General features: G+C 49.9%; 1 protein-coding gene and 1 long non-coding RNA gene across 5 annotated transcripts in view; one reads left to right on the top strand and one right to left on the bottom strand.

Annotated features, from left to right (window-relative positions):
* Positions 1-841: 841 nt before the first annotated feature.
* Positions 842-27600, bottom strand: BRPF3 (bromodomain and PHD finger containing 3). 3 transcript variants are annotated; one of them, XM_035347363.1, is made up of 13 exons: positions 27545-27600; positions 20970-22372; positions 19867-20023; positions 18150-18281; positions 15987-16115; positions 15296-15608; positions 13751-14017; positions 13111-13587; positions 10631-10724; positions 8728-8825; positions 6597-6694; positions 4516-4670; positions 842-3171 (listed from the first exon to the last, which is right to left on the bottom strand). In XM_035347363.1, the coding sequence occupies exons 2-13, from the start codon at positions 22352-22354 to the stop codon at positions 2988-2990; spliced, it is 3489 nt and encodes a 1162-aa protein (XP_035203254.1). In that variant the 5' UTR covers positions 22355-22372; positions 27545-27600; the 3' UTR covers positions 842-2987. The 3 variants fall into 3 exon arrangements, with proteins under 3 accessions (XP_035203254.1, XP_035203252.1, XP_035203253.1); XM_035347361.1 differs by lacking the exon at positions 27545-27600 and adding an exon at positions 25059-26470; XM_035347362.1 differs by lacking the exon at positions 27545-27600 and adding an exon at positions 23300-23978.
* The window catches only part of LOC118178647, a 9538-nt gene continuing 8457 nt past the window's right edge, over positions 26526-27606 (top strand). The window contains exon 1 of one of the 2 annotated variants that reach the window (XR_004756246.1): positions 26526-27477. This is a non-coding gene — a long non-coding RNA (uncharacterized LOC118178647). The remainder of the gene's footprint in view (positions 27478-27606) is intronic. The other variant, XR_004756247.1, reaches the window with a different exon arrangement.

Genomic DNA, 27606 nt, shown 5'->3' with positions numbered 1-27606 from the left:
CCTCGCAGGGGGAGCGCTCGCCGCAGATGGGAACCGTGCCTGTGGCCTCAGAGAGCAGCCTGCAGCCAGAACCGGGGGCTGCACAGAGGGGCCTGGTGGTGTGCCACCGCCTGCAGCAGCACGGCCCTGTGCAGGGAGGGAAAATGCCCGTTAGGGAAGCCAGAAGGGAGATGCTCGTTAGGGGAGATGCTCATTAGGGAAGGGAGACGCTCAGAGGAGCCAGGCTGCAGAGCCCAGCCCTCGCTGTGGCCACTTGCTCGGCTCCTGTCTCCATCTGCTGGCGAGCCGCCCTGCCGTGGCCCTGCACTGCAGGAGCCCCCAGGCCCACCAAGGGCCACGTGCACTGCCAGGGGATGGGATTCGAGCCCCCAATTTCCCACTCGCTGTCCCTCTGGGGCTCCAAGCAGAGGGCTGCCTTGCACGGTGCCGGCTGGGACCCCATCCTGCAGAACCCAACGCTTCCATGCATTGCACAGGGGAAAACTCACCTGAAAGAGACATTTGAGGCGACACAGGGCTTAGGCTTTCCATGTCTTCCTTCCCTGCGGATCCTCTTCGGGGTCATAAATCCATCTGCGTCACCTGCACGGGCACCGGGCGAGCCGAGCATCCTCTGCTGAAGGAAAGGAAGAAAAGAGCGCGCGGCCGCGGGCACTGCGAGCTGGGGACACCCTCGCTCTTCCCCCAGCCAGCCCGAGGGACTGGGAAGGCTCCCTCGGCTCCCATCAACCAGGGAAGAAACAGCGTTTTCCAGAGCAGAGCCCGCAGTATCAGCACCCTCTGCCTGCCATCCCCGTGCGCCCCAGAGGCCCAGCCATCAGGACAACACTAGCACGGACTCTTTTTTTTTTTATACATTAGAACATTTATTTCTCAGAGAGAAAATATAGTCTCAGACAGTCAGATTATAGTAGGTAAAATTAGCATTTGTTTTTTTCTTTACAAGCATAGATTTTCATATTACCTCTCTTATACCATCTGATATAAACAGTTCTAGAAAGCAAATAAACTCACTTTCTACAATAAATAGAGCAATCTGTGCTTTACAGCAGACTGACAGTAACGTTTAGGTCCCGTAGCAACAGCAGGATATTAGCCAATCCAAATCCTAAAATGTCATTTAAAAAACAAAACAAAACAAAACAAAACAAACAAATCCCAGGATCTTAGAACATATACACAGGTCACAAGTCCACAGCTGAGCTACCACCCGGAAAAGTGTATGTTCCTCCAAATAAATTACACCGTGTGCATATAAAAGACCCAGCAACACAACTGAGGACTTCAAGAATGGTGACAATAGGTCTAAATAATTTAGAACGATATCTTACAACTATATACACAACATCCTTCCCTAGCCACACTCCGTAGGCATCGTTATTACTATTAATATTACAAAATCCTATGCCCCATCTCTATATGTTACAGGAATCTTCCTTAAAGTGTGGTTCCGTGTCCCAATGTATAAGAAGTGGTATTTTAAAAAAGTAGACCAAGTAGAAATGGCAGTGATTACTCCCCACTAGTCATTATTATTAATTATTATTAATTATTATTTTGACCCCACATTCTCTTCAGTATGAAAAAGTTAAAATAATAAAAAAATATCGAGTTAAAAAGCGAAATGGTGATATTCAATCTACAATCTTGCTCTGCACCTTTGGTTCTTACAATGGGAAAGCAAAGAGGGATACACAACAGAAGAGATCGGAGAAATCAAAAGTCCTTGGCTAATAGAAAAGGTTTTGTCATCTGATTCCGATGATCACTTGTCCCTGTTTTTGCCGTGCAAACCCAGCAAAAAACAGGGGTTGTCAGCAGAGCTGGGTTTGTTTTGTAATGATGGAGACCCACACACTAGGGAAGGGACAGACGTGTGTGAGAGAAGGCGAAAAGGCAAAATGGTTGTGTGCTCTACTTAGTGCTTGGTTTCAACCCAAACCAAGCCCGAGGAAAACTTGAAAGAGACAGAAAAGAAGGAAGAAAGGAAGAGGAGCCTGACACCAAATGTGCATAAAACAACACAAACGATGCATCTCCCTCCAACCCTGATCAACCTCAGTGCCTGCAAAGCTGCTCGAGCTCCTTGGACACCTCCAAAATTAGCTTTGTTTCTTCAAAAAAAGGAAGTTATCTTGGCTTATAGACTCAATTCTGTACTAAACCATGATACGAAATGCGACTGAAACAAGCACAGTCATGGAAATCAGCATTTAAATGTGAAACCACCAAAGAAATTTCTAGGACATAAACACACACCAAAAAAAAAAAGCAGATCATTTGCTTTTTACATTTAAAGCTCTGTGCATCTGTGCATGTCAGTGTGTGTAGCAGAGGGGAAGGTTACCAAAATATCTCAAACTTCTCTAAATGCAATGCAAGAAATGGAACACGAGAACACCGTAGGTAGGCAGGAACAGCGTGAAACTAACTCCCGGCTACAGTTTCTTGAACGTGATGGGACAATCAATGGCATCTAAAAAAAAAAATAAAAAGGCCAGTGACGGTCAGGGTAAATTTGGCACGAGAAAGTCCAGTTGGGATTTCCATGAAGGATCCTGGTTTGCTTACAGCGGTGATGGGTTCCCGGGAATCGCTCAGGGCTGGCTGATGACTGCAAACCCTGGTGGCACGGGGGAGGCAGGGGCGAGGGTCCGAACACCCGAGCGCTGGGCTCTGCTCTTTGCTCACCGTGGCTCCCGCCGCCTGGCAGCTTTTCCTAACACCTTCCTCCTTCCCTGTAGACTTCTACATTTCATCTCCTGCCAGCCTTTCAGTGAGACACATTCAGAAAGAAGCTGGACAGGCTTTTTGGCACATGTCAGGGTACTTCGAGGAATGCTGGCGGCTGCTGGGAACGGCACACCGAGGACACAAAGGGCTGGAAGCCGCCCCGCTCCCCACTGGCAGCGAGCCCCCGGCCGCTCTGCTCCGACCCCCCTGGCGATCGCGGGGTCTGGAGGAGGAGGAGCGGCTGCCCCGACCCGTTACAGATAATTAGACGTAACAAAGGGGTGATCTCCCCGCACGCGGCTCATGTGAATCATGGCTCGGTCGTAGGCCACCTGCACAGACTTGCGGATGCTGGTTTTTCGGCCTTCCATCATCTTCAGTTTGTCCACGGTGTCGTCCACGCCGAGGGGGTACACCTTGTCCCGCGGGAGCCACTGCCTGCGGTAAGAGCACAAAACCCAGTCACCAAGGGCACGGAGAAAGGCTGGGGAAAGAAGAGCCAATACCTGGAGGGATCCTGACCTCGCAACATCACACCCGAGCCCTCTGCAGCAGGCTGACTGCTCCCACGTGCCTGGCTCAGGAACCTTCCCTCCATCTGCAGCACGGCCTCTGGGCAGCCTCCTTCCTCCAGCCCTTCCCTGCCCTCAGGAGAAATATTCACCCTGGCAGGGCTGCTACCTCCCTAAAACCCCTTCCAGGGATGCAGGTAAAGACTGTATCAAGGAGATGGAGGGGGAGGAGGGCTCTCGAAGTCCTGTGAGGCTCCTTTTTAAACTGTCGGTGTCTCGTTTTATAGAGGAAAGAGGAGAATAGGCAAGTCTACTCTCCTCCATTTGCATGTGCACCCCAACTGCTCAGCATCTGCTTTGTCCTCGGTTTAAACCCTGCAGATCTTTGATCCCAGCAGACACCGACTCCTGTGTTAGTGTTTATTTGCTTGGTTCTTGTTGCGTTTGCAGGTTAAATCATCCAGCGGGTTCAGCAGACGGCCGCCTGCCTCGTCACGGGGACTCACCTCTTCCAGCGCAATGCTCCAATTTTACAAGCCTGCCATTGTTTCACCTGCTGATTTCAGAGCCTTACTGCTCATTTTTAAGGCACTTCATTGGTTTGTGGCTTATTGTATGTCTGGGTTGTTGTCACCCCGTGAGCCTGGTCAGCCACTGACACTAAAATCAGCAGATTCAGCCTGCCTGAGAACAGTAAAAGGCCCTGAGATATTTCACTTGCCCTGAACCAGGTGCTTACACCTACATTTCCCATCGTAAAACTTCATTTGAAAACTGCAGGTATCGCTACCTCTGAAAAATCAGGCTGTTAGTTTAGGTCTAAATATGGGGAAAAAAAAACATCCAGCGTTTTGAAAATGTTACCCTGGAGATTCCTGGCAAATCTTTTGTGCAGCAGGAAATCTGGCTGCTGAGCCTGCTTGTGTTTTGAAGTAAAACGCTCCCTCTAATTTGCCAGAGATTTTGACCACTATAAATTGGCTCTTCGTGTGTCTCAGTGTTTTTGTGGTGCTGTGACCCCCGGGTGAAGGCTGTCGTGCTGCTCAGCACGGAAACGGAGCGGTCAAATGCCACGTTCTTGGGCCAGGGAAAAGCAGACCGGCTTCCCCATTTAGACTTTTCTCGATTGCTGCATATTTAAGTTCTGATTTACATGTAACATCATCGTAGCAGCAACTCCTGTACGCTCCCATACACCAAAGATTACGTTGAGCCTTCCCTCTCTGCCGCAGCACTCACCCCAGGCCCCCGCCGGTCTGCATGCACTCACCAGGTTCTCTTGTTGTCAAAGAAAAGGACAAGGAAGAGTTTTTCGCCTGCCTCCGTCTGCCTCTGCTCCCCCAGCTTCAACACATCCATGGGTGGGACTGGGATGGGGACTCCATTGTGGAGCAAACCCTCACGCGGCATCTTGGGATCGATTATCTGTGACACAGGGGAAGGATATTTAAGCACAAACGCCTTCAAGCACTGCAGAAAATGCGTTTATTTTTCCCGTTCTTTCCATCTATCCAGGCTAGACGATTAAAACCTACTCGGGACGGGTAAGCAAATTGCTTGCCCCATCTCAGCAGCTCTTTTTAACAAATTCTCCTGTGCTCAAGGCTTCAGTTTGGAAAGGAAACCACTCAGCCCAGCAGCCAAGCCCCTGATGTTAAAAAAAAAAAAGCAAAAGAACAGAAGTATGTGGCTCTTTGTGGCTGCAGATGCATTTATGCTAATTGGTAATTAAGCACAAACTCAGCATGGCTGTGTTCAGCAAAGGATTTCCCCCCCTCTCTCCAACCCCGTGCGATAAATTTAAGGCCGTTGCTGTGCTCAGCAGGCATAATGTTATTTCACAACAGCTCCATTCTGGTGCGGCTCGATTGACTTTAGTGGCATTGCTGAGATTTATGCTGTTATTAGATCAGAATCAGACCCGGTATTTTAAGAGAGCTGACAAGCAATGCTGGCTTTATCAGGCGAGGGGAGCGCGGACCACAGTCATTTTGGAGAGAAATTACAACAAAGGCATCAATTGTCCCTACATCAAGCAGAAATGTCAGTGTCCAACATTAGTGCTGTATGATCACAGGAGGGGAATGAAGCAGCGAAATGGGGATGTAATACTAGGTCTTCTCTTCTCTGCCTCCTGATCCTGGCTTCTAAGGGCTTGAAAAAGCAGCTTGGCTCTGACACTGGCCAGCTGCAGGATTTCATTAAGCCACTTTACCACCACAACACATTGCTATGAAAAAAAGCCTTATTTTTGGGCAACGTCACCATGCTAAAAGCACAATCTGACTTTGGTTGTAGCCACATCACGATCTAAAAAATGCTTTGGCCGGCCAATACGGAAAGCAGGTCCAAAGCTGTTCTCTCCTCTGGATTCCTACCCAGAGTAAAAGCACGGATGAGGGTCACTCTTTTAGCAGAATCTGCTCTTTTTGACAGCATCAGAATTGTACCGAGCCACGGCCGGGCATACTTGCTGTGTCAGCTTACGCATGGTTTCACAGCTCTGCTGTTTGGACGTAGAGACCTGTATGATTTCCGTGACGCCCACCCTTGCTTTCAGCCCCCTGCCATTTCTCAGCAGTCCCAGGCGCTGTCTCTCTTAGTGATCCCAGCCATAAAGGTACCTCGGGGAACGGCTGCAGCCGTGCAGAAACTACGCGGAGCGGAGGTGGCTGGAAGAGCCGTGTCTCAGGGGGTATATTTAAAAGTAGCAGAAACAAGAAGACGTAGTCAGACTACCTAATGTTCTTACTTACATACTTACTTCAGCAATCTCTCTCTGAATTTAACAAGCACTTAAAAGCCTGCAGTGCTACTGGCACTTCAAGCAATAGCTGCACGTTATCCTACTTTGGAACTGAGCGTGGTGCTCACTGAAGCCAAGTTTATGGCTTTCACAGTAATAGTTAAGTATCTAAAAAAGGATAAATATTCAAGAAGCACTGTTCAAAGGACGAGGTCCCCAAACATGCATACATTTTCAAGTCTAACATACAGCTATTTCAAGAGGATCTATATACACCTGAAGGCCAGCTGGGCACCTGCACAGACAGCTGTACTCACGGGGTAGGAAAATGTAGGGGCGGTGAGACACCAGTGGCACCCAGCGCCTGCCTTCACAAAATATAAGTCTTCTCATTCCTACAGTACAGTGGAGAGGAGAGGGAGAGGAGAGGGAGAGGAGAGGGCTCTGAAACAATGAGCATAGGGAAAATAAACTGTGAAAAGGGGAAAAAACAAAAGCCACATGCTGCATGATTTTGAGAAGCTCTCCTTTTCTGGCTGGCTAGCACTGTGTTCTGGGGTACCTGCGCTGCTGCTACAGACTGCAAGAGAGCAGAAGGTACTTACCAGGGCAGGGTAGGAGGGATAGCCACGGCACTTGGCCCACACGAGCTCCAAGGGCTCCAGCTCAGCCTGACTCTCAAAGGCCATCAGGAGAGTCCTGCCTAAGGGACAGAAGGAGGCATGGCTTTACCAGGTACCAGCACGGAGGTTGCAATAACACAAGAAACCACCCTGCCACCCAACCCAGTCCTGATGGCTTGCCTTGTCTTGGTGGCAATCAGCTAAAGCAGCTGAACGACTTGCACTTACAACACGTTGACAATATTTCTGTTTCAGTTTCTTCTACCCTGTTTGGGTAGGCAGCAAGCAGAGAGCTGGGCTTTCACTTTTGCTGAGAACAAACCTCCTGTCCACTTACTTGTCACACAAAAGCACACATTCAGTCACCGACATGCACAAATGCACAATTCCAGACCAATTCTCTCAGTAAAGACAGGGAGCAAAACGGAAAGCTGCTTATTGTTTGAACCTACATACGTTTGGTATCCACATCCCTACGTGATAGGACACGCATCTCTTCTGTAAGTTTACGATAAATGGAACGTGCGGTGAGATACAGCTTGACTACAGCGAATGTCCAGCTTTCTTTACGGTCTGTCCGTACAGTTATTGTTCTGCCTTAAGACAGTTGTTCTCCTAAATCATAGGTCTAAGTCCATGCACTCACGGAGAATCAGAATATCAGAGAAATCATAGAATGGTTGGGGTTGGAAGGGACCTTAAAGACCATCCAGTTCCACCCCCAGGGACACTTTCCATTAGATCAGGTTCACAAACTCAGCTCTGAAATGAATAGCTGCAACATTGCTGAAATCAAATGGGTATAAAAGTGATGAATTTGGTCCATTACGCTCCACCAAGCTAAATCCACCCTCAGTGGAACTGATGAAGCTGTATCTGAGATTGATTTGGACCTCTGCTCCTTTTTATTCCTTGTAAATACAAATATCCAGCCAATTCTGATGTCACATACGTTGAGATGATTTGATCTCTGTAGGAAACGCCTGCTTCTCATTGACAGAAGTCTGTTAGCTACCGATTTTTTCAAGCTCGGGTCAGAAATGTTGCAGGCGATCTATTCAAGACATGAATAACTCATCTGCTAGCTCCTGGCCCTGGAAAAGGAGCAATTTTCATTACTGTGAATTTGACAGCAAGCAGTGCTTCCTCTGGGGGGAATGGTCAATGCTCCGACTTTACCACAAGTCAAGCTGAATCTAGAATACGCTGAACACAACCCAAATGAGTGCACTGCCAAGGCAGATCTGATGTGCTTCTCCGTTACTACATTCCAAGTGCATTCTTCTGTTAATGAAACGCTGTTATAAAGCCCAGAATCGTGTGATTGCACGTCTCCCGACACCAGCCCCTCTCTGTAAGCTTATCTCCAAAGCAGATTGCTGAGCACAGAGGGTCCAGGGCGATAACAGCTCCCGCGGAGACCGGAGCCAGCGCACAGGAGCTGTACAGAAGGGCACGGGCATCCCGGGATGCCAAAGCTGAATTCTTATTTCAGAGACACCAGCGTAAACCGGCACTAACTCTATCAATGACACACCATGACCAAGATGAGAATCTGGCCACGTGAGCGCTGGAAGAACGGTGTGTTGCCTCGGGGAGCATTAGAGGAGTGTGACTTAATTGGATAGCACAGTCTGACAAAGACAACGACTTTGTTACGAAGACCTTGAAAGCAAGGATAGCAATACAAGAGGGAAGAGCTATGAAGTCATCTCCACAGAGACAGACCTCTCTTGTAATTATCATTTACTGTTTGTATTGCAGCACCATGACAGAGAACTAGTCCCCTCTCTGAAGAGGGCAGTGCCAGACACATTGCACCAGACCAACGGAAGGCAAATATCTGAGGAAAATACAGGGCACAGCAACCAGCCAAAGAGAAAGCAGGAAAAACCTTTTATGCAATAGCACTACTTGGTAAAAAGCAGGGTGAGAACACACGGGCAGGTTAGCATCCTGACCGTGCCATCTGTGTGCTTCCTGGAGGGCTGGTTCCCAACATGCCCTGAGACCTGCTCCCCCTGCTTCAGGTGGGGTCTCAGCCCTGTCACGCTGTGGGACAGGAGCAAGGTGTTCCCCGTTTTTTTCAGGTGTTCATGTGAGCCTCTCTCACCTGAGCTGCTGTAATCAGAGTCTCCATTCACACCTTCCAAGAAGGGCACCCGAGAAAGGGCTGGCTTCCCTCGACTTCGCTTGGGAGGCATCAAACCACTGTCGGAACAAAAAGGAAAAGCAGGGAGTGAGGAAAAAACAGATGGCCCTTGAACACACAGCCAAATAAATGGATTCCCCTGTTTAAAATACAGGAAAATTACTGCACTGGTGCATCCCTGATGTGAAAAGAACACCGAATACTTGAGCAAAACGTCTCTTCTGGTGCCAGAATGCTGGACATTGCCCCAGCTTTTCCATGAGTGCTGCAGGGAGCCTCATAAAAACCTCACCAATAACGTGAGAAAGAAACCCAGCAAGGACTTCGTGCTGGAGAGGTGATGCAGTGATGTTTGGCACTCACGTGGGCTCACCCAGTTGTGTGTAGACTTCAAAGTAGACAGAGCAGCCCTCTGGTACGATGCCAATCTACCAGCAATTGAACAAGTTCTGAACATCCTTTTACCTCCCTACTACACACATTTCAGGAAATGGACCATCTCCATCTCAGGCAATTGTGTTTCTCTCTCTTCTTGTAATTATTTTTTACAGTTCTCCAATAACCACCCCATTCTGAGTGTATTTGCTGCTCAAAAAGCAAGAGTGGAGAAAAAAGCAGTAAACAGAGCTGCTCCTAAATAGAATAATTGTCCAAGTTCTCCATGAGACATCAGCTTGTTTTTAATTCCTTGTTTTGTGGGTGTCACATAGCTCTAATGTAATTTTTGCTATGTGAATTGCTTGCAATTATTGTAATAAGCACTTACATCGCACTTTTCATCTTCAAAGTACTTTGCAAACATCAACTAACAAGCCCCCACGCTCCCCTGTGAATTCAGTTTTGTCTCTCTCACTTCCAGGTGGGGAAACTGAGGTAAATATAGTAGGGCCATGAGACCAAGACATGGCCTGAAAGCAAGTTTCTGGCTCCTTGTCCTGTTCTGAGTTCATCCTCACCCCGTGAAGGATTTCTGCATGACTCAGGGGCTCCCATTTAAATGACATTACAGCTCAGCGGGAATCCAGCTCTCTGCTTTTTGCTCCCATCCATGCAGCTTCTCGACTTACAATATTTTACTGCAATAGTCTCTTGTGAGATCTGCACAGGGATCGTGGCAATGTCCGACTGACAGGAGAGGCAGTGATGCTCAAGCTGAAGATTTGGGTACAAAACCCAGAGAAAAGGGGGAGAGAGGAGGAGGTGGGTGGATGTCAGCTCAGAGAAGCGTTGGAGGCCCTTTGCTTCCAAGGGGCTCAGCATCTGCTAAGGGAGATAACTCACTGGGGCGCTGCGTGCTCCCCTGGGGCTGCCCAGACCCTGACAGTGGACGTGGGATCGCTCTGCAACCGCTCCCTGCCCTCGCAGAGAGCTCATTCCCTCCAAACCCAGGCCTTGCCTCTTTCCACAGACACAGGCTCCACAAGGCCCTCGAGCAACACCAGGAAATGAGACAAAAGGAGACAAAAACTGCATACCTGTAGGGCACTGCTCATTGCCTGCTGCCTCGGGCCTTTCCAAGTATTTACCAAAACATTTGAAAGAATTAAGGCACAGAATGGCTTATCTTTCTGTCCAAACCATGCTTTAAACAAAGCTGTTCATGAGTTAAAAGGCCAACTAACAAAACGCCAGCTCCTCCTGTTTGCAAAAGTTCTGGATGAAGAACACAGGGACCGCCCCGAAGTTTGCTCCAGGGTTAAAATGTTCATTTCAACCCCAAACCAACTGTGCTGTAGCCAAATTTTAAGCCTTTGAAAACTGATTTACGATGGAGACGCTAACCAAACCTTAGCTATACGAGCAAAGTTACACGCCTCTTTTGACAGCTAACATTTAGGATCACTCTGCAACGCAGAGCTCTTACCTGCAGGCTTCAAGCACCAGCCCACCGCCCAGGCCTGAGCCACACTCGGAGTCGGAGCCGTTTTCTGCGTGCTTCGCAAAGCCGTTGGTCACCCCTGCCAAGGAGACAAACAGGAATCAGCCCCAAAAACAGCAACAACAGAGACGCTGCCAGAACTCAGGTAGGGTACCTGCCTGCTGACCTGGAAAGGCAGAAGCAGTCACAAAGATGCCGAGCGCTTCAACAGGAGAGGGAAATTCGGAGTTCCCCAGGCTCAGCTAGAACCCAAAAGTGACCAGGGAGAGGTATTTCTGCTCCCCACACCCGGGAAATTGGGCGGCCTGAAGAAGCAGCGAGTGCTGAGGAAGTGTCTGGGGATGGTGCAGGAGAGCTCCACGCAGCACACGGCTCACCGGGCAAGGCCAGACACAGGCTGGGAAGCAAACCCTTTGCTCATCTGGCTTCAAGTGCATTCAGAAAAGACGTGGAAGCTTCACGCTGACTTATCCCTGCCTCACCCCAGGCCTGGCTCCCGGGCTGGTCCCTGCCCATGGAGCAGGCATAGGAACCCATCGCTTATTTGGTTACAGCTTCCGTGCTGGGAACAAAACTTCTCCTGGAAAAATTGTTTGCTTCCATTTCTGGAAATTGGATTTTCCAACAGGCAGAGCAGACGCCGAGGAAGCAAATTGCCCCTGGGTAGAAGCCCTCCCTCTTCTCTCAGGCCAGTACAAATGTCACTGCAGTGGAATATTTCAATTCCTTGCCCCAGGCGCTGACTGCACTGGAAATCTTACCTTTGCTGCCAGGTTTCCTGCACCAGAGGGATACCTACACGGGGAGCTGGCATCACCTCTGGGATTAGACAAGGTCTTAGAACCTAATCTCCCAGCACAGGCAGGGGTGCAGAAGCAACACCCCCCGAGACCAAGCACCAACCCAGCGCTGCCCCAAGAAAAGCAGAGCAGGCACAAGCAGGCAGACGATCACTGCCTTTACCCATCCTAAACACAGCACGGGGGTCCAACAGTCCCCAGGTTTCCTGCGGGCTCCCCAGAAGTCCGTGAGCCACACAAAGAGCAAAATCATGTCAAGGCCACTATTATCTTTCCAGCTTTAACACTGCAACTGCCACAGGGAGCGCATTTCTGGGCAACACCTTGGTGTGACAACCCCGATCACGCTGACCTGCCTCTGTGGCAACACTGACTTGGCGTACCGGACACTCCCTGCCGTTAGGAGAAAACAATTGTGTTTGAAACAGCCAAAAGCACTGAATCACCAAAGCAGTGCTGCGATTCAGGAAAAAAAAAGCAACAGTGCTTCTTCAGCAGAGGAAAAATATTACTGCCTAGCTATCACTGATTTTCCAGCACCTTTCCTGTGCTTTTCCTTTTTTAATTTCAACTTCTCATTCAGAGCTTTATCCACTGTGGGTAACTCCTCTCTGCTTTAATTACTGGCACACAGTGACAGTGTGCCCCTCAACTAGGAGCCTCTCTTTGGAGAAGACGTTCATGTTTCCTTTAACCCGTCCTGGTAAGTCAACCCCAATGTGCAATTGCTTTCCTCCCACTCTCTATTTATGAACAACCTTCGACAGCCAAATAACTTTAAGATGGTATTTGAGGTATGGGCTGTCAAGCCTTACACATGGGAGCTGTCCCACGATGGCCGTTAACACAGACTTGGAAAGAAATCAAATTGCTGCCGCTCAGATGTTCCTTTTCACCTTGAATCTTTCTAAATTTGATCTCAGCTGCTTATTCTTGTTTACGGGTCTCGTTCGAAAAGGAACCTGTTTGGTCTTCCCACTAATTTTATCTGAGTCTCAGAACTGAGAGTACAGCTTGGTTTAAAGGCAGTGTTTACCATCTCATCTTACACGAGTGTTGTGTTACTGGTCCACTGCACGCTTCCGAACAAACACATCACTTCTGCAGAAGGAAACCCTCACTCCTCAGAGCAGCCTACTCAACACTAAGTTTCCCATGAGGGCAGGCATGCCAGCACTTCTCAACCCTTACTACAGACCCTGGAATCTCCAGCCAGGCCATTCAACATCTTTGCAAGCAGCTGGGCATGGTGGCTTGCTCTACAAAAAATGGCAAGCTCCTTCTCTCAGCAGCCCTGCTGACTGGTGAAAAGAAGAATTACTTGTAACCCAGCCTGGGTTTCATCTCCTTAGCTTTAAATGTCTAAAACGGAGCAGCCTAGAGCTGAACTAAGTTACTACAAACTCCAGGATAGTCGGGAGAAAAGAGGTGCAACTCATTATGGACATATCTTGTCTGCCCCGTTTTAGGAACCTGCAGAAGAGGTGAGGCTTTCCTCAGGCACCTCTGGCTCTGGTGACTGTGTGTCCTCCAAGCACAAAGTGAGCTTCAGGTGAGCAGTTCACGTGCAAACATCTTTACCTGGCCTCAGCACTCCCAGCACTCTCCCAGCCCTACCTAGCAGTTTCCAGGTGTACAAAAGGAAGAGAAATCCCCAGGAATCACCTCTCTGTCCTGCCTGCCTGGGCGACTTCTCTCCGTCGCTCTCGCCGTAACTCCTGCTCTGCGGCCGTTTCCGGGCTTGTCGCTCCCTGTCGCTCTGCCCGTGGTCCTCCCCGTTCTCCAGGGAGCAGTCCAAGCCCCTCTGCAGCTTCACCCCATTCTTAGCTTTTTTAAAAAGGACAGATGTCCGTCGGCCCACGCCACTGAAGGGGGGGCTGGTGGGGGTGTCTGCAGGCGGCAAGGCGAGTCCGTTCAGGCCGTTGTCACTCAGCAGGCGCTGGAAGGCTTGGCTCTCCCGCTGCAGCGCCTTCTTGTCGAAGAACTCCCTGTCCGACATCACTTTCTTCTGCAGCTGGTTCAAGGACTTGCTTTCGTTGATGGGTTTGAGCGTTGGAGGGTCCTGCAGAGACTCCAGCTCCGAGAAGGAGGGTGCGGGTCCCGTGGGCTCCAGGGTGGGAGGGTGCGGGGGCTTGGCATCATCTGATAAAGGAACAAAGAATCTGCTTGAACATTTTACAAAGAGTTATTCTCAGAACTCCCCAGAGTCATTCCTGTCTTCCACTAAAGCCATAGACAGGAGGTACAGCAGGTGCTGGCTCTCAGCTAGGAGAGTTAGAAGTGAAATCCTGTTGCAACCTCTCACCTTTCTCCCCTTCCTCATCCTCTTCCTTCAACGTTTTATCCAGCCCGTCTTCCCACGGCACAGGCTCCCCGTTGGGCATGGTCTTGTTCTGCTGTTGGGCCAACTTCTGCCGAATGGAGTTGATTTCCCGTCTCAGGAGCCGGATGCGTCGCGTCCGGGCACCGCTGGACCGCATGGGGCTCACTATGTCTAGCTTCTCCAGCAGCTCCTTCAGCTGGGCCTCCAAGGAGAGGTGAGCCCGGTTCTCTGGCAGGAGGATGTTATCCACTGCAGCAAAAGAAATTGTAACAGTGAAGGGAAGGAGCAAGGCTTTTTGGAGAAGGGAATTCCACTGCTGCTATTTGGGACCACAGCCATGCCTCATTAGCATCGATGCTATTTATGAACCAGTTGCTTTAGTTTGGGGATTTACAAATTATTAGCCCCGGAGCTTGGACTTCCTTCCACTGGGTAAAGAGCCGCTGATTTAACTTGCCCTGCCCTCCAGTTCCTGTTACTGTCCCGGGGATGGCAGTGAAAGAACACGTGTCTGCACCCTACACAAGACAGCTCACAGTCCAGGTCCTTCACAGGCCTGCTGGAGTGCCAGCAACTGCTGGAGCAGAGCAGACAGCTGAGAGCTGCCCTATCATGCATTAACACCAATTTCCTAACACACTTTCTGTATTTAAGAAGGCCGAAACATTTAAGAAATTAATCAGAGAGTGAAAGCTCCTGGATGGCTGGATGGCAGCCGTGTTCTGCACTAAGTTTAGCAAAGAAATTGTACACCATTGCCAACCAGTGCTTGGGGTCTGCCTCTTGAGATGCTGAGCTTGGCTGTGGGCATGGCTGGGGTCACGTTGTGAATGGCAAGTCTCACCTAGAAGGACTGCTTGGGTCCCAGTACCGTAATGCCACATCATCTCCTCCCAGCCCTTAGGGCTCCATCTAATCCAGCTGGTCTATACTTTGTCCATTTGTTGCCTACCCTGGAAGGCTTTGCGCCTCCTGTGCAATCCTCGAACAGGGGTGAATCCATATGAGTTTTCTCATTCAGTTCTCCCTCATTATTTGTCACATTTGCAACCATAGAATCACAGAAACTGAGAAGGAAAATAGTCTCAACCCCTGAACAATTCAGAGTTGGCTCTGTAACAAGCCACGAGCATGTAACGATTATCGCTTTAATTTACAATGAAATATATGATCTTTCCTTAGAGCAAAAATCCTAGATCCACCTTTGCATTCTTCTTTAAAATACCAATTTCTGATACACCCACGGCACAAATCAAACAGCACAGGCAGGTACAAAGTTCTTCTGAGGCAGATATGCACTGAAAGAGCTGGAACTAAGTTGCACTTAGCTCTGAGAGCTCAACTCACCTGAAAACCTGCTCTTTGAGGCTATGAAGGAGTTAGACATATGCTTAGGTAAATACATGGATAGGAAACATTTTTTTATGTTGAATGATGGCTATGATTTTCACACAGGCTATGTGACATACTCAGAACAAAGTACATGGTTACGATCTATCCAGAAAGTAAAAGTTAATCAACACTCACCATCCTCCCAAGAAAAGCGGTAAAAGTCCTCAGTTTTGGGTGACTCGGGCAGGTGAATCCCCACATCAGTGTCAAAGCCGATGTTTTCAGCCTGCCGCCGTGCATGACGCAATATCGCTCCTCCGAGGTCTCTGAGCCGGACAGCTGCTCGGTGGAAAATCGTGTCTTTAGCATTATACCTCATGCAGTTGGTAACTATAAGGTTAAAGTCTTCCTCAAACTCATCCAATGTTCGGTACAGGTGGGACTCCAGCTTCCGCCTCATGGTGGAAAAATCCATTGGGTTGGAAATGAATTCCAGGTAATCTGGAACCTAAACATATAAAACCTGTACAATTACAAAAACCATTTACTAGCCAACTAGAGCGCATCCATCATAAGCACTCTGAATGCCCTTTCCACCTGCAAGGGGCGGTGCCAGCAGTTTATTTGTGTGTCACCCAGTCAAGGCAGACACATCCTGTCTCCGCAAAGCATTACTTGTCTGAGATGCGCTGAAGCTTCCAGAAAGCCATACCCTGTTTTGGCCTGGAAGGATCCCCACACTGTGAGTCCTCTTTGAGATATTCTTCAGTCCACCAGCAGCTTGGGACAAGGTGGTTTGTGCTGCCCGGGTTACGACAGCACATGAGCTTCTGCCCAGCAACACCTCGTCTCCAACCCGTTAGACACCCCTAGGAAAGAGACTTGCCTCGTTCAGGTTGACAGGCTCTGCGAAGATCTGGGCAGCATCCTTCTCCTGCAGCAGGTCCAGCGTTGTGCGCAGAAGGACATTGAAAGGCGTCAGCTGTAGCTCCATAGCAGCCTGCTGAACCTTGACCTGAGAACGGGAAAACGGCGATGAGCACAGTTATCGAGGACAGGATATGCAGATAGTGTCTCCCTCTCGTTTCTCCTGAATCATCAACCCAGCCCTGCTCAGTGGTGGAAACCCCAGGTCATCATGCCACTGGCCTGGTAGACTCACTGCTGAAGAATTTCTGGCACGCAGTTTGTCTTTTCCATGTGCATAATGCGCACGAGCAGACATCACTCTGCAGAGCCTAATTTCAGAGTCCAAACTTTTTGTATGGGGAACTCCTTTTCATCCCACCTCATAAAGCCAAATGAGAGAAAACCCCATAAAACTGAAAGAGAATAGAACTAAAAATGAAAACAGGAAGAAGTTTTTCATGCCTGGTAAATTATCCTGTAGAACTCCCTGCCTCGAGATATTATTATGCCAATTAGCAACATTACAAAGAAGTTAAAAGCAAGTAGGTGTTTACATGAACACCACCACTCGTAATTAGACGAGTGAGCATAAACAAAGTTCAAGATATAAGCTCTCACACTTCAAGGCAGAAGCCACACCACAATAATGGTTAGAAGCACGGGAGATTCCTAGCGCAGTTTCTTACTCCATTCTTTCTGGAGTCCCTAATGCTGTCTTGATTTCAAGCCAACAGCTTGTAGCACCAGTCTGATCTCTTACACTGAAACTCTATTCAAGGGAGGCTGGGAAAGGATAGAGGTATTTATTTCTCCTTTAATGTTTTAATTTCTTTGATCTTGTAATCCATCATTATGCCATTAAACCAACCACTTCAATAGGAAAGGAAAGCAAGTCTGTTTACGCAGAGCAAACTGTATTTGATGTGCTCAGCAACAAGACAGCATCGATAGGAGAATGAATGAAGGCAGATAAACGACCTTTAAGTCAGCGGTATGACCGCACTCTTCCCCCAAAACAGGAAAGAACCTGAACAAAGAGTCAGAACTCTGGAACATCCCTGCCACTCACCTAAAGGCTGGGCTGGGCAACCAGATACACTTTTCTGTGATACCATATCAATTTCTAAAGCACACTGGAGTTTAAAAAGCTTTTATGGATTTATCCAACTGAGATATGGATACGCCGAGATATCAAAAGCAAACAGATACAAAGCTCGAGTGAATTTTTTTTAATCCTCCTACCTAAAATATGTCCACCCAGCAAGCAGGACTGAGCCACTGCTATAGATCAGAGATATCACAGCAGATGAACCAGTGCTGGCATCAAGAGGCCTCCAGAAAAGCCGTGGGCAGTTTTTGGACATGGAAAAAAACAGCTTACAGAGGGGCCGTGATCACAGAGGATGCTGCTTTCCCTCTGTCTGGCTCCCTGCAGTGCCTAGCAGCAGGGAGAGCACCCAGGCAATGCCTGAGGGCATGCATTCAGGCTCATGTGTGCAGGTTGAGTCTTTCATGAAGCTGTCCTTGAAGATACTTGTGCCAGAGAGCGCAGCTGCACCGTCAGAGGCAAGGAAAGACCCTCAAAAGGCAGAGCTGGCAAGCAGAGGAGGTGACTTTAACCAGTGCAACTGCACACAGGTCAAAGAGGGAACTGGAAAATTTAGTAAATGGTCTCCACCTTAAAACTGCTTCTTCTCAAAAAGGATACTTAGAGGACAAAACTTGGGCATTTTTAGATATAGAAATGATGAGCAGAATTGTGATTTAGGCCTTTTTCTGGAGAGGGTGTTACCAGCATCCTGAAATGAACATTAAAGGAGATCCAATTTCTGCTCTGCAGAACACCTAGTCCATGCCCAGGACAGAAAAAGATAAGGGGTGTTGGAGGTCATGAATACAATCCACCACTAGTTATGCAAACAAATTTCCCCAGCATTCTGCAGCCCAGCACTGGTCCTGGGGGCAGAGGCTGTTACTGATGTAGGTGCTGAGCGTGAGACGGCTGCTCTGCACATCCCCAAGTCAGACTCTATGAAAAGAGGAAAAAGCCCCCCAAAAACCTGCCGTGCTCCTCTGCCTTCTGCAACACAAGGTGCTTGCACGGGACTGAGGCAGCAGCCTGACAGCCCAAGGTACCTACCTGCTCCCGTTTGAGCTTTTCCCTCTTACGGATGAGCTCGATGAGCAGCCGTGCCCTCTCCAAGTCATGCCTGAGTTTTTGCCAGTACTTCAGCTCTTCCTTCACTGCGCTGGTCTTCTCATCCTGCTCCTTCTGTAACACATAACAGCGGGGCGAGATGAAAAACACAACTGGCTTCCTCTGTTTTCTCCTCTTTTCGAGGCGTCCCCCATGCACCGCTCTAATAGCCCGACTCTTCTCTCCTTGTCTCTTGTTCAGATGATGTCGCCTCCTCCCTACAGTGTTCAGCTGTCTAACAAACGTAACATCAGCCCTTCTGGATTTTGCATTATCTGTGAAGTTTGGCCTAAATCATACCGTAGCCACACTCCAGGAGAACACTTCAGTGCTTGCTCCCTTCTGCTCTCCGTGCCTTTACATCAAAGTTCATTACAGAGGCTGGAAATGCTTTTTGTTGGCTGCTGTGCGTTGGAGAGGCAGCCCAAAGGGTTTACAGTACAAAGGCGAGGCGAGCGAAAGCAACGGAGAAAAAAAAGCTATTATTATCCTCTTTGTAACCAATAGGAAATTGAGCCACGGAGAGATTCGCCAAAACACAAAGGAACAGCCAACGCGGGGGGATGAGCTCACACCTTCCAAGACACAGTTCAGTGGTTTCACAATGCAATCGTCCTTCCTCTCCTAAATCTGCAGCTTTTCACATGGTTTTGAGGATACAGCTGAGGTGCACATACTTTTGCCTCACAGCCAAGAGAAGGATGATAAATGCTTTGCATGATTTCGGTGGCTTATATTTGTAGAACGTTTGTCTTTAAGAACTTACTTATGGCAAATTATTAACTTAATACAGCAAGGAAATGCTGAGTTTCCCCAAGCTCCAGGCTGATGAGTGGGAAATATTTTTATTATTATTCATCCAGAGCAGTCCTGATGCAAGCCTATAAATTCCTCCAGCTACAGTAAAACTCAACGTGCACAACACGCACAATACCTACTACCCGGCTGTGTCACAGGGCAGATCTCACTACTTCATTACTTCACCAACCATTTCTTGTGCCAAACACAGCTCTGGTTAACTGCATCACATCACTCTGGATGCCAGCTCAGAGGAGGAAGCAAAGAAGCCCAGAGCTGATGATTATGTGTAAACTTCCATGTGAATGTCCATGGGAGGGTCAGAAATTCAAGCTGCAGGAAGAATGATCCAAACTGGAATTTAGCCAGGACTCTGGAGCTAACACCCATTTTCCTGAGGAGAGGATCTTTAATCATGAGAGAGGAACGTGGTTCTCTGACTCATCTGAGAGATGAGGCTACCGAGGGCCCGTCACGCCTCTGCACAATCCCAGGTCTCCTGACTCAGGTGGAAAACTCTTACCTGCTGGCTCATCAACACCAATTCTGGTGGCACAGTGGACATCCCAGCTATTTAGGCATGAGCATACCCAGAGAACAAAAGTAACTCAGGAAGAGCCACTGTCCTCCTCCACCTGGAGAGGGATTCTTTATGAGGGAGTGTAGTGATGGGACAAAGGGCAGTGGCTTTAAACTAAAAGAGGGTAGATTTAGATCAGGTATTCAGAAGAAATTATTTACTATGAGGGTGGTGAGGCATGGGAACAGGTTGCCCAGAGCAGTGGATGCCCCATGTCTGGAAATGCTCAAGGCCATGTGTGTTTGCCATCCTCCCGCGTGGGCCCAGCCCGCAGCTCGGTACCTGCTCCGCGTTCCTCTGGGACTGGAGGTGTGAGTGCAGGCGCCGGATCAGGGGCACCCCATTCCTCGCTTGGCGCTTCAGCAGCCAGTAGTTGTGGAGCCTCTGCATGAACTGGTTCTTCCTCTGGAGAGAGAGGCCGCTGCAGATTTTGTTCAGCCTAAAGGAAGCAAAGAGGCGTCATGGAGCCAGCTGCAAAGCAACGGTAACTCCGCAGACCCTGGTGATGCCACCAGGTTCCCGATGAGGCTTTGTGGTAGGCAGCTTTGAGGCTCTATGTCGATGCCTGCTCCAATCCACACCTGCAACAGGCACAACCTCAGCCGTGAAGATGTACATGCTCGCTTTTCAGAGCATATCCCTATCTCAGCAGGAGCTTGGCTGGAAGGTCTTACCAGGTACATCACTGCGCAGTCAAAGTATGCAGTCCCCAGTTCAGCTCCAAGCAGTAACTTGGAGCTGAAAAAACTGTTTTTCAACTAAAGCCGAAAAAAGAAAAACTATTTTCAGTGCCAGAATAACTTTACTGGGGTCACTGAAGTTTTATGTTATGAAGCCGCAGTCTGGGAAACTAACTTGACAGGAGTCCAGGAATAATGCAGTACCTATTTTAACCTTTTCAAACCATTCATTAGATTATACACGGTGCCTTATCAGCAGTCTTTCAAAGCTAATCTGCTGAAATACTGGCGACACATCACCGCAATTCCTCAGGCACCAAGTGAAAATTCAGCACTAGCTAATCCTGCATGAGACAACCGGGAGAAAAAACACACAGCCAGATTCAAAGCTGCTTGCAACACTGACAGGTTTGACATGCTCTGTAGTAAAAGGAGGAATTAAAAAAAAAAAACTATGAAATGAGAAGTTTAAATGTTTGCCTGTTAGGGACCACCGATGACATGACAGTTTGGGATTGCTGCTTAACAAGGCAGGGAAACCAGTGCCACTGACAGTTACAGGGAAGAACGCTGGTGAGGAGCACAATCTGAACCCAGTTATTGCTAGGTCTTGACTCAAGAAAGTCTTTCCAACTTCAACAATCTGAGGGACCGAGTCCTCAAACAGACCCTGTCCAGCTCCTGCTGTCCAGCTCCAACACTCACCTGTAAGAGGGAATTTGTGCAACTGTCACCATGGGCACAGACGAACGCCCATCAGTCGCATCGCCAGGCTCCTTTTTGATCTTCTGTTTCAATTTCACTTGGTTCTTTTTCAAGGACCCTTTGGGAGGGCCAGAATTGGCTTCCTCCTCTCCCTCCTCCTTCACAGTGTCCCCCTGCCTCTCACTGGTAGCAGCTGGAGCCCCTTTTCTCACTGTCCCAGGCGGGGAATGGCTCTCACAATAAGCAGTCTTGCGCACGGTGAACGTTGTGCCGTTGATGCCGGTCTCTCTCATGGGTTCGATCTTCATGAAGAGACCGGCCCGCTGGGCACAGGTGACATGGAAGGCAGTGTAACAGTTCACCTTGTGGCACTGGATAGCAGCTCCCATGCCCTTCTGCTTGCAGATATAGCACGTGAGCTTCCACCGAGCCGGGGGAATGTTGTTTATCCCTTCGATGGGCTCCAGGAACACAGTGTTTGCAAAGCAGACCTCTGGGATCCAGATGGCACAAACCACGTGAGCCCAGCGGCCATCGCTCGTCTGCTTGAAAGCTCCACCTTTGTTCGGGCAAAGGACACAATCCACGGGGCGAGAAGGAGACTGTAGGCAGCAGCGGCAAAGCCACTGCCCCTCGGGGATGTAGGGCACGCCGTAACACTCCTGGTGCACGGCCAGATTGCAGATATCACAGAACAGGATGACGTTGCTGTTGTGACACTCATCGTCCATGCAGACGCAGCAGAAGGCGTCCTCATCGATGAGGGACTGCTGAGCCCCGTTGTTCCGGCTCTCGAGGTACGACTCCTTTTCCAACCGGTCCACCAGCAGCTCGAAAGTGTCGGCAGAAACTGTCCCGTAACCATCATCCCTTCTCTTCTCATTGACCATTTCCAGCCAGGCCAGATCCTCCTCATCCATGTCATACTCCACCTCTGCATCGAGGTCCTCGGGAGGTTTTTCGATGTATCGGTAGTAGGCGGCAGGGAGGGGGGGGGCATCTGGCTGGCTGAAGGAGTCCACCACACGAAAGTTGGGCTGGGGTAAGTGTAAAGATGTTCCTGGTGCATGTTTGGAGCAGGACTCCTTCTTCTTGCCTTTGGAAGGTGTTTTCTTGGATTTGGAAGGGAAAAGGGGCTGCTCGCTGTTTTCCTTGTTGCTGTTGCACTCTGTGATGTCCTGGGCAGTCAGCTCGTCCTCGGTGATGATTTTTAAGGGATCATAGATGCTGATGCGGTGAAGCCGCCCATCGATGTCTACCTCCACGATCCGCTGGGCCTGAGCGTACGTCAGCGTCTCCCGAGTCGGCGAGCACTTGAGGCTGTAGGGTGAAGGAGAACGCCTCCCCTCCAAGTTCTGCCGGGACCTCCTCCGAGGCTTCCTCATTGCTGCGGCCCAGAGACCCTGCAACAAACCAGCACCAGCGTAAGCCAAGGAGACGAGCAAACAGGAGCAGCACAGATTGAAAAAGTCACACGGCAATCGCAACAGAAAAACATTTCCAGTAAAGACCCCAGCAGTTTCAGGCTTGCTGAGGTTTCTTCACCTTCTTAGCTACAAGCAAGGACGAGATGTATCAATCATTTCTTGCAATGCCCATCACAGCAACGCACAGCACCCTCCAACTTTCTCTACGTGCATGCCAGGAGATGTACATACCCCCACAGCACCAGCTGAGAAGCGCTGAAATGTTGTTTACAGCACAGCATCTAAACACGCTGCTGTGCATTCAGGTCAGCAAACCGCTCAGATCCCCACAAACTCAGCCAGCATTTATTCCATCTGCTTGCACCGTTCACACGCTTAGTTCACACAGGCCAAGTTCTTCTCTCTGTTCTTTTGCCCGTGACTTTTCTTTTATATCCCCAACAGCACACACAATGTGCTGGATGTTTTCCAGACCTAAACGAAAGCCCTGTTCCTGCCCTATAAAAGCAGCTCCTTTTTTTTTTGTGTGTGTGTGTGGCTGAGCTCCACGTGAGAAAACCAGCAGTGCTCCCTCAGTCCTGGAGGGAGCTCTCCCACATTCCCCACCTCAAGGCTGCCACTGCCACTTCTTCCTTTCCCACACTGCAGATGCAGAAAGTTCTGTTTTGCTCCAGTTTTGCTTTTCTTTCTCCTGCAGATGCAGCTGTTCCTTACACCACTCTGCAGACAGAACATGCTGAAATGACCCACGTCCTTCACATTATGCAAAAAGGGTCAGAGAAGCCTGAGAAGAACCACAGGATGAACTGAGCAATGGGTGCTAGGTGTGCATCCCTTCTGCTCTTTGGCGGGATCTACAAGGACGCAAAGGGGAATGAGCAGCACGGATCCAGATGGACTTACTGGCTCTGGCTCAGCGTCAGCCCCTCCGGAGCCACAATCCATGTTCAGGCACCCGAGCTGGTTCTGCATGCAGGATCCCAGGGGTACAAGCAGGAAAGCAGCAAGACACCTTCTGGATCAAGCTGTCCTGGGAGCTGTGCAACGGTATTCACACAGAGCCTTAACTAAAAGCCCACGCCAGCTCTGCCCTCGCGAATGGCTAATCGGCAGCTGAGATAATTATTTGAGAGTCGGCTCCTGACGTTAAGGAGGTGCCCGGCAAGGGGGAGCGAAGCAGAAGCCTGGAGCGGTGAGAAGAGCTGGGGGAGGATGGAAACACAGCGGCAGGAGCCCAGCGCTCTCAGGGCGAAGGAGGGAGGGGAGGCAGCAAAGAGGGAAAGTGGAGAGGAAGCCAAGTGAGTAATGCAAGGGAGAAGGACAGTGTCAGGGATGGGAACACGAGATATGGGAAGAAACGGGCTGAGGAGGAAGCAGGCCGAGGAAAGAGGGAGAGGAGGAAAAGAAAAGCAAATGTAAAATCTCCCCAAGAAGATAAGCTGCCCCAGAGCTTATCTGTTGCTGCGCAGAGGCCTGAACCAGCACCTCACCCTCATTTAGAGCATTCCACGCTTGCAGCCCTCTTCTGTGGGACTTGCAGACAAGAAAAACCACTACAAAAAACACAATTTGTGTTTAGCTGTTGCATTATTTCTACTTTGTGATGGATGTAACCTCACAAAACCTCACTTGTGTGACTCAGAGCAAGCAGCACCTCACGGGACCAGTGCCTACAAGAATTCATGAAGTTATTCCAAGGAAGGAGTAACAAATTCCAGGAGTGACACATTTCTTTCAGAAGTACGAGCTGTGTTAACCATGAGAGTAAGCCATGGTATGACACGTATGCTGAGAAACAAACAGGCTTTGGGAAAAGTTTCTAAACTCTCCTTTGCATCCACAGAAATAAGCTGCACGTGCCAGTTTCAGTAAGCACACCCATGATGACAGAGTCTAAAAGCACAGCGTAAGCTCAGATGCAAAACGTGAGAGGGCAATTTCCACCTGCAAATATTAGATACCATGATCTCCGGGATTTTTGCCTTAAAACTCTACTCAGCCACTTGATCAGCAGACTGCAGAGATGCAAGTGAACTTGTCCCAGACAAACTCCGATTGCTTCAGCCAGTAGGAAAAAAAAAAAAAAAAGAATTTTAAAAGAGGGTAAAGAGGGTATAAAGGCAGCTTGATGTACAGATGAAACACCAAGAAAACCCTGCTAACATAAGGCTCTGTAAACTGAAGAAGATATTGGAGGCAAAAAGTTACATGAACAACAAGATATTGGAGGATAAAGGAATTAGAATGACCTGACCACAGTCATTATTAATGTTGTGTTCAGGAAAAACAAAGCATTAGCTGATTGCTGGGAGTGCAGAGAGAAGAGCAAATTAAAAAAAAAAAAAGAAAGAAAAAAGAAATCCAAGCACCTCAAGGAAGGGTTATTTTACCTGCTGACGGAAATAACAAGGGTACTGCATTCTTGTAGCTTTAGTGAAACAATCAGTATATTGTCTGGAGAAATTACCCCAAGTGGGTTTTCTACCACAGCAACTGACTGTTATAAACCAGCGCGTTTGTAAAACACACAATTACTTAATGCTACACAGAAGGATCTAAAATGGTATGGAAATTGCTGCCAGCAAGAACCGAGTGCCTGGATAAGACATGCCAGCTGATTTCTAAAAGGTATCTAGATCTTAGGAGAGATGCAGCTACCCACCTCCAAAATGCCTTGAAAGCAGCCATGAAATGAACTCAGACACACTGCACTGAACACTGAGACCTTGTCTGCAACACAGAAACTTCTAAGAAGCAATCTAGGAATGTTTTGATCTTCTTGGCACACTTGAAAACATCTCCCAGCCACATATAAAAATAATCCCTCTGCAAACAGCATCCGTGCATGCTAAAACGCTGAAGAGACTTGACTTCAGCAGGGTTAAACGCTATTTCAACCCATGCTGTTTCTGTCCTACCCTGGACAAAGGTTGCTGATGTAAGAGCAGAAAGTTCAAAGAGTCGTCCTCTCGCTGTCGCCAGTGTGCTCAAGGCTTTCCAAAAACCTCCCATAATCCGTTTCCGCTGGGTATTGCGCCAGGAACAGGGGGATAGGTTCCTAGAGAGCACAACTGAACAAACAACGTGGCTAAAACGCACAAAGCTGCCAGAGCTTAATTTAATTCTATCCCACCAGTTTGCTCAGAAATGGCTCAATCCTCTCGAGCAGCAGTTTTCATCCCTGTGGCCCAGAAATGCCTGGGCTCTAAAAAGGGAACTAACAAAAACAAGCCCCATCGGGAGACTTCAATGTACTACAGAGGGGTAGACAGCTCCGCTTAAAAAATGGGAGAGATCCACATTTTATTGCAACACAGGCCCCTGTTTTATGTGCAGCCTGGATAAATCCAGCACAAGTGGATCCTCTAACAGGGCTAAATGTCGCTGTGGTTTACACCCATGCAGCGCTCCTCTGAGGACCCGAGGCACCCGCTCACACCTCAGGAGCCCTCAGCCTCCTTCCCAGCCCTCCTTCCTGCTGCAGTCCTTCTTTCAGGCCTCGCCATGCAGATGACCAAGGATTTTCTTTCCAGCACCAGATTTCTTTGCTAAACCTGCAGAGGTCACAAGGCTGGAGCTCAAGGCAGTGATGCTGGGGGAGCTTCTGAGCCATTTCCAGCAGGGCATGTGGATCCCAGAGAAGAGCGAGGTCCCTTGCTGATGAAGATCTTTGCGATTTAGAGAGGGGAAGGCCAACCTGGACCTCAGCAGGAGGCAGAAGATGGGAACAGTGCTGCTCTCACTCCACTCCAAAGCATCCTGACCATGTTGACTGTGGCTTACACAGCCCTAAACAGCCCAGTTTTAGTTAAGGCTTAGCCTGGTGTTAGCAGCAAGCGCCTCTCCCCGGGGCACCAAGTCAGACACAAGGCCTGGAGATGTTCGTCCTCCCGCTCCTCAGCATTGTCCCGTGCTGGCAGCGCCCCAGCCCTGGGCAGCCGCCTGTTGCTGTTTGCCCTGATTTTAAATCTGCTCCTGCGCAGCATGGAACGAGCACCTACAGAGCTATTTAAGAAACATATCCGTGAAATAACGGCAACAGACGCCACAGGAGAGAAACCGCCTGAGGCAGCCGCATCTCCTCTCCACCACACGTCTCCTTCTCTTGCCAACCAAGAGCACCAAGAGGGCCAAACTCCTCCACGTGCCCACAACGTCCGTGCTTCTCCACAGACCCACACGGACCCCAGACCCCGTGAGTCCACCCCGATGCCTACGAAGCAGCGTCAGGAATTGCCTTTCGAGCTGGTGCGTGCTCCAGCACACCGTTATCGATCCCTGAATATTTCTGTAACCTAACGGAGACGCGGCTCACGCCGGGAGTTGCGCCAGGCCGCAGGAGGGGAGCTCTGTGTGGACATGGTTGGGTGCAACACGTTTGTGGCAGGCTGGGGATGAAGTTGAAGGGGAAGCCTGGTCTCGGCTGCAGCGCCCTGAGGGGAGCTGTGGCAGGTGCCAGCTGGGGGCAACTCTTGGGAGCTCCTGGGTGCTGCCAGGGCCATGGCAGCCCCACAGGCAGCCCTAGCTGCAGCCAGAGATCTGGGGCAAGGCACAGCAGGGACCCTGCAAAGCCATAACGCCGCGCCCATGGGTGCAGGAGGCGAGGCGGGCGGCTGCGATGAGCTCGGCCCGTTCTCAGCACCCCGGGGTGCGAAAAAAGTCCCCAAGGAGACACGGAGCGGGCCGGGAGGGGGAGCGACAAAGAGCGCACGAAAAGCTAAGACGCTATTGGCTCGCGCCGCTGTCCATCCCGGCCCCGCCGCCAATCCCAACGCGAGGCGCCGCGGGCCTAAAGGGGGGCGCGTTCGGCCCCGCCTTGGGCCAATAGCGTGGGAGATGGTGGGCGGGGCCGCCACTGGCGCCGTGCTGAGGGGGAGCCAAGATGGCGGCCAGGGGGGGGCTCGGCGGCCCCGGCGCTGCCCGGCCCCGCTCCGCGGCCGCGTCGCTGCCGCTCCCCGCTCGCTGAGGGCCGCGGGCCGTTAAGCGAAGACCGAGCCGGGGGGACCGGACCCACTGCCTGAGGCTCTCCCCGGCTCCTTCCCGCCCTGCCCGGTCACCTTCCCGCGACCCCAGCGCGGGGGGTGCGTGAGGGAGGAGAGCCCCTGAGGGAAGGAGGGGGGGGCCGCGGCCTGCCGCGCACCGCGTTACCTGCCCGCTCCAGCGGTCCCCGCCGGTGCTGCCGCCTCCTTTTAGGATTTTTTTTGGGGGGG

The sequence above is a fragment of the Oxyura jamaicensis genome, chromosome 26 (assembly GCF_011077185.1).
Source record: "Oxyura jamaicensis isolate SHBP4307 breed ruddy duck chromosome 26, BPBGC_Ojam_1.0, whole genome shotgun sequence".
Taxonomy (NCBI): Eukaryota; Metazoa; Chordata; class Aves; order Anseriformes; family Anatidae; genus Oxyura; species Oxyura jamaicensis.
The sequence above is the reverse complement of the archived record's forward strand: the minus strand, read 5'-3'. Positions and strand labels throughout refer to the sequence as shown.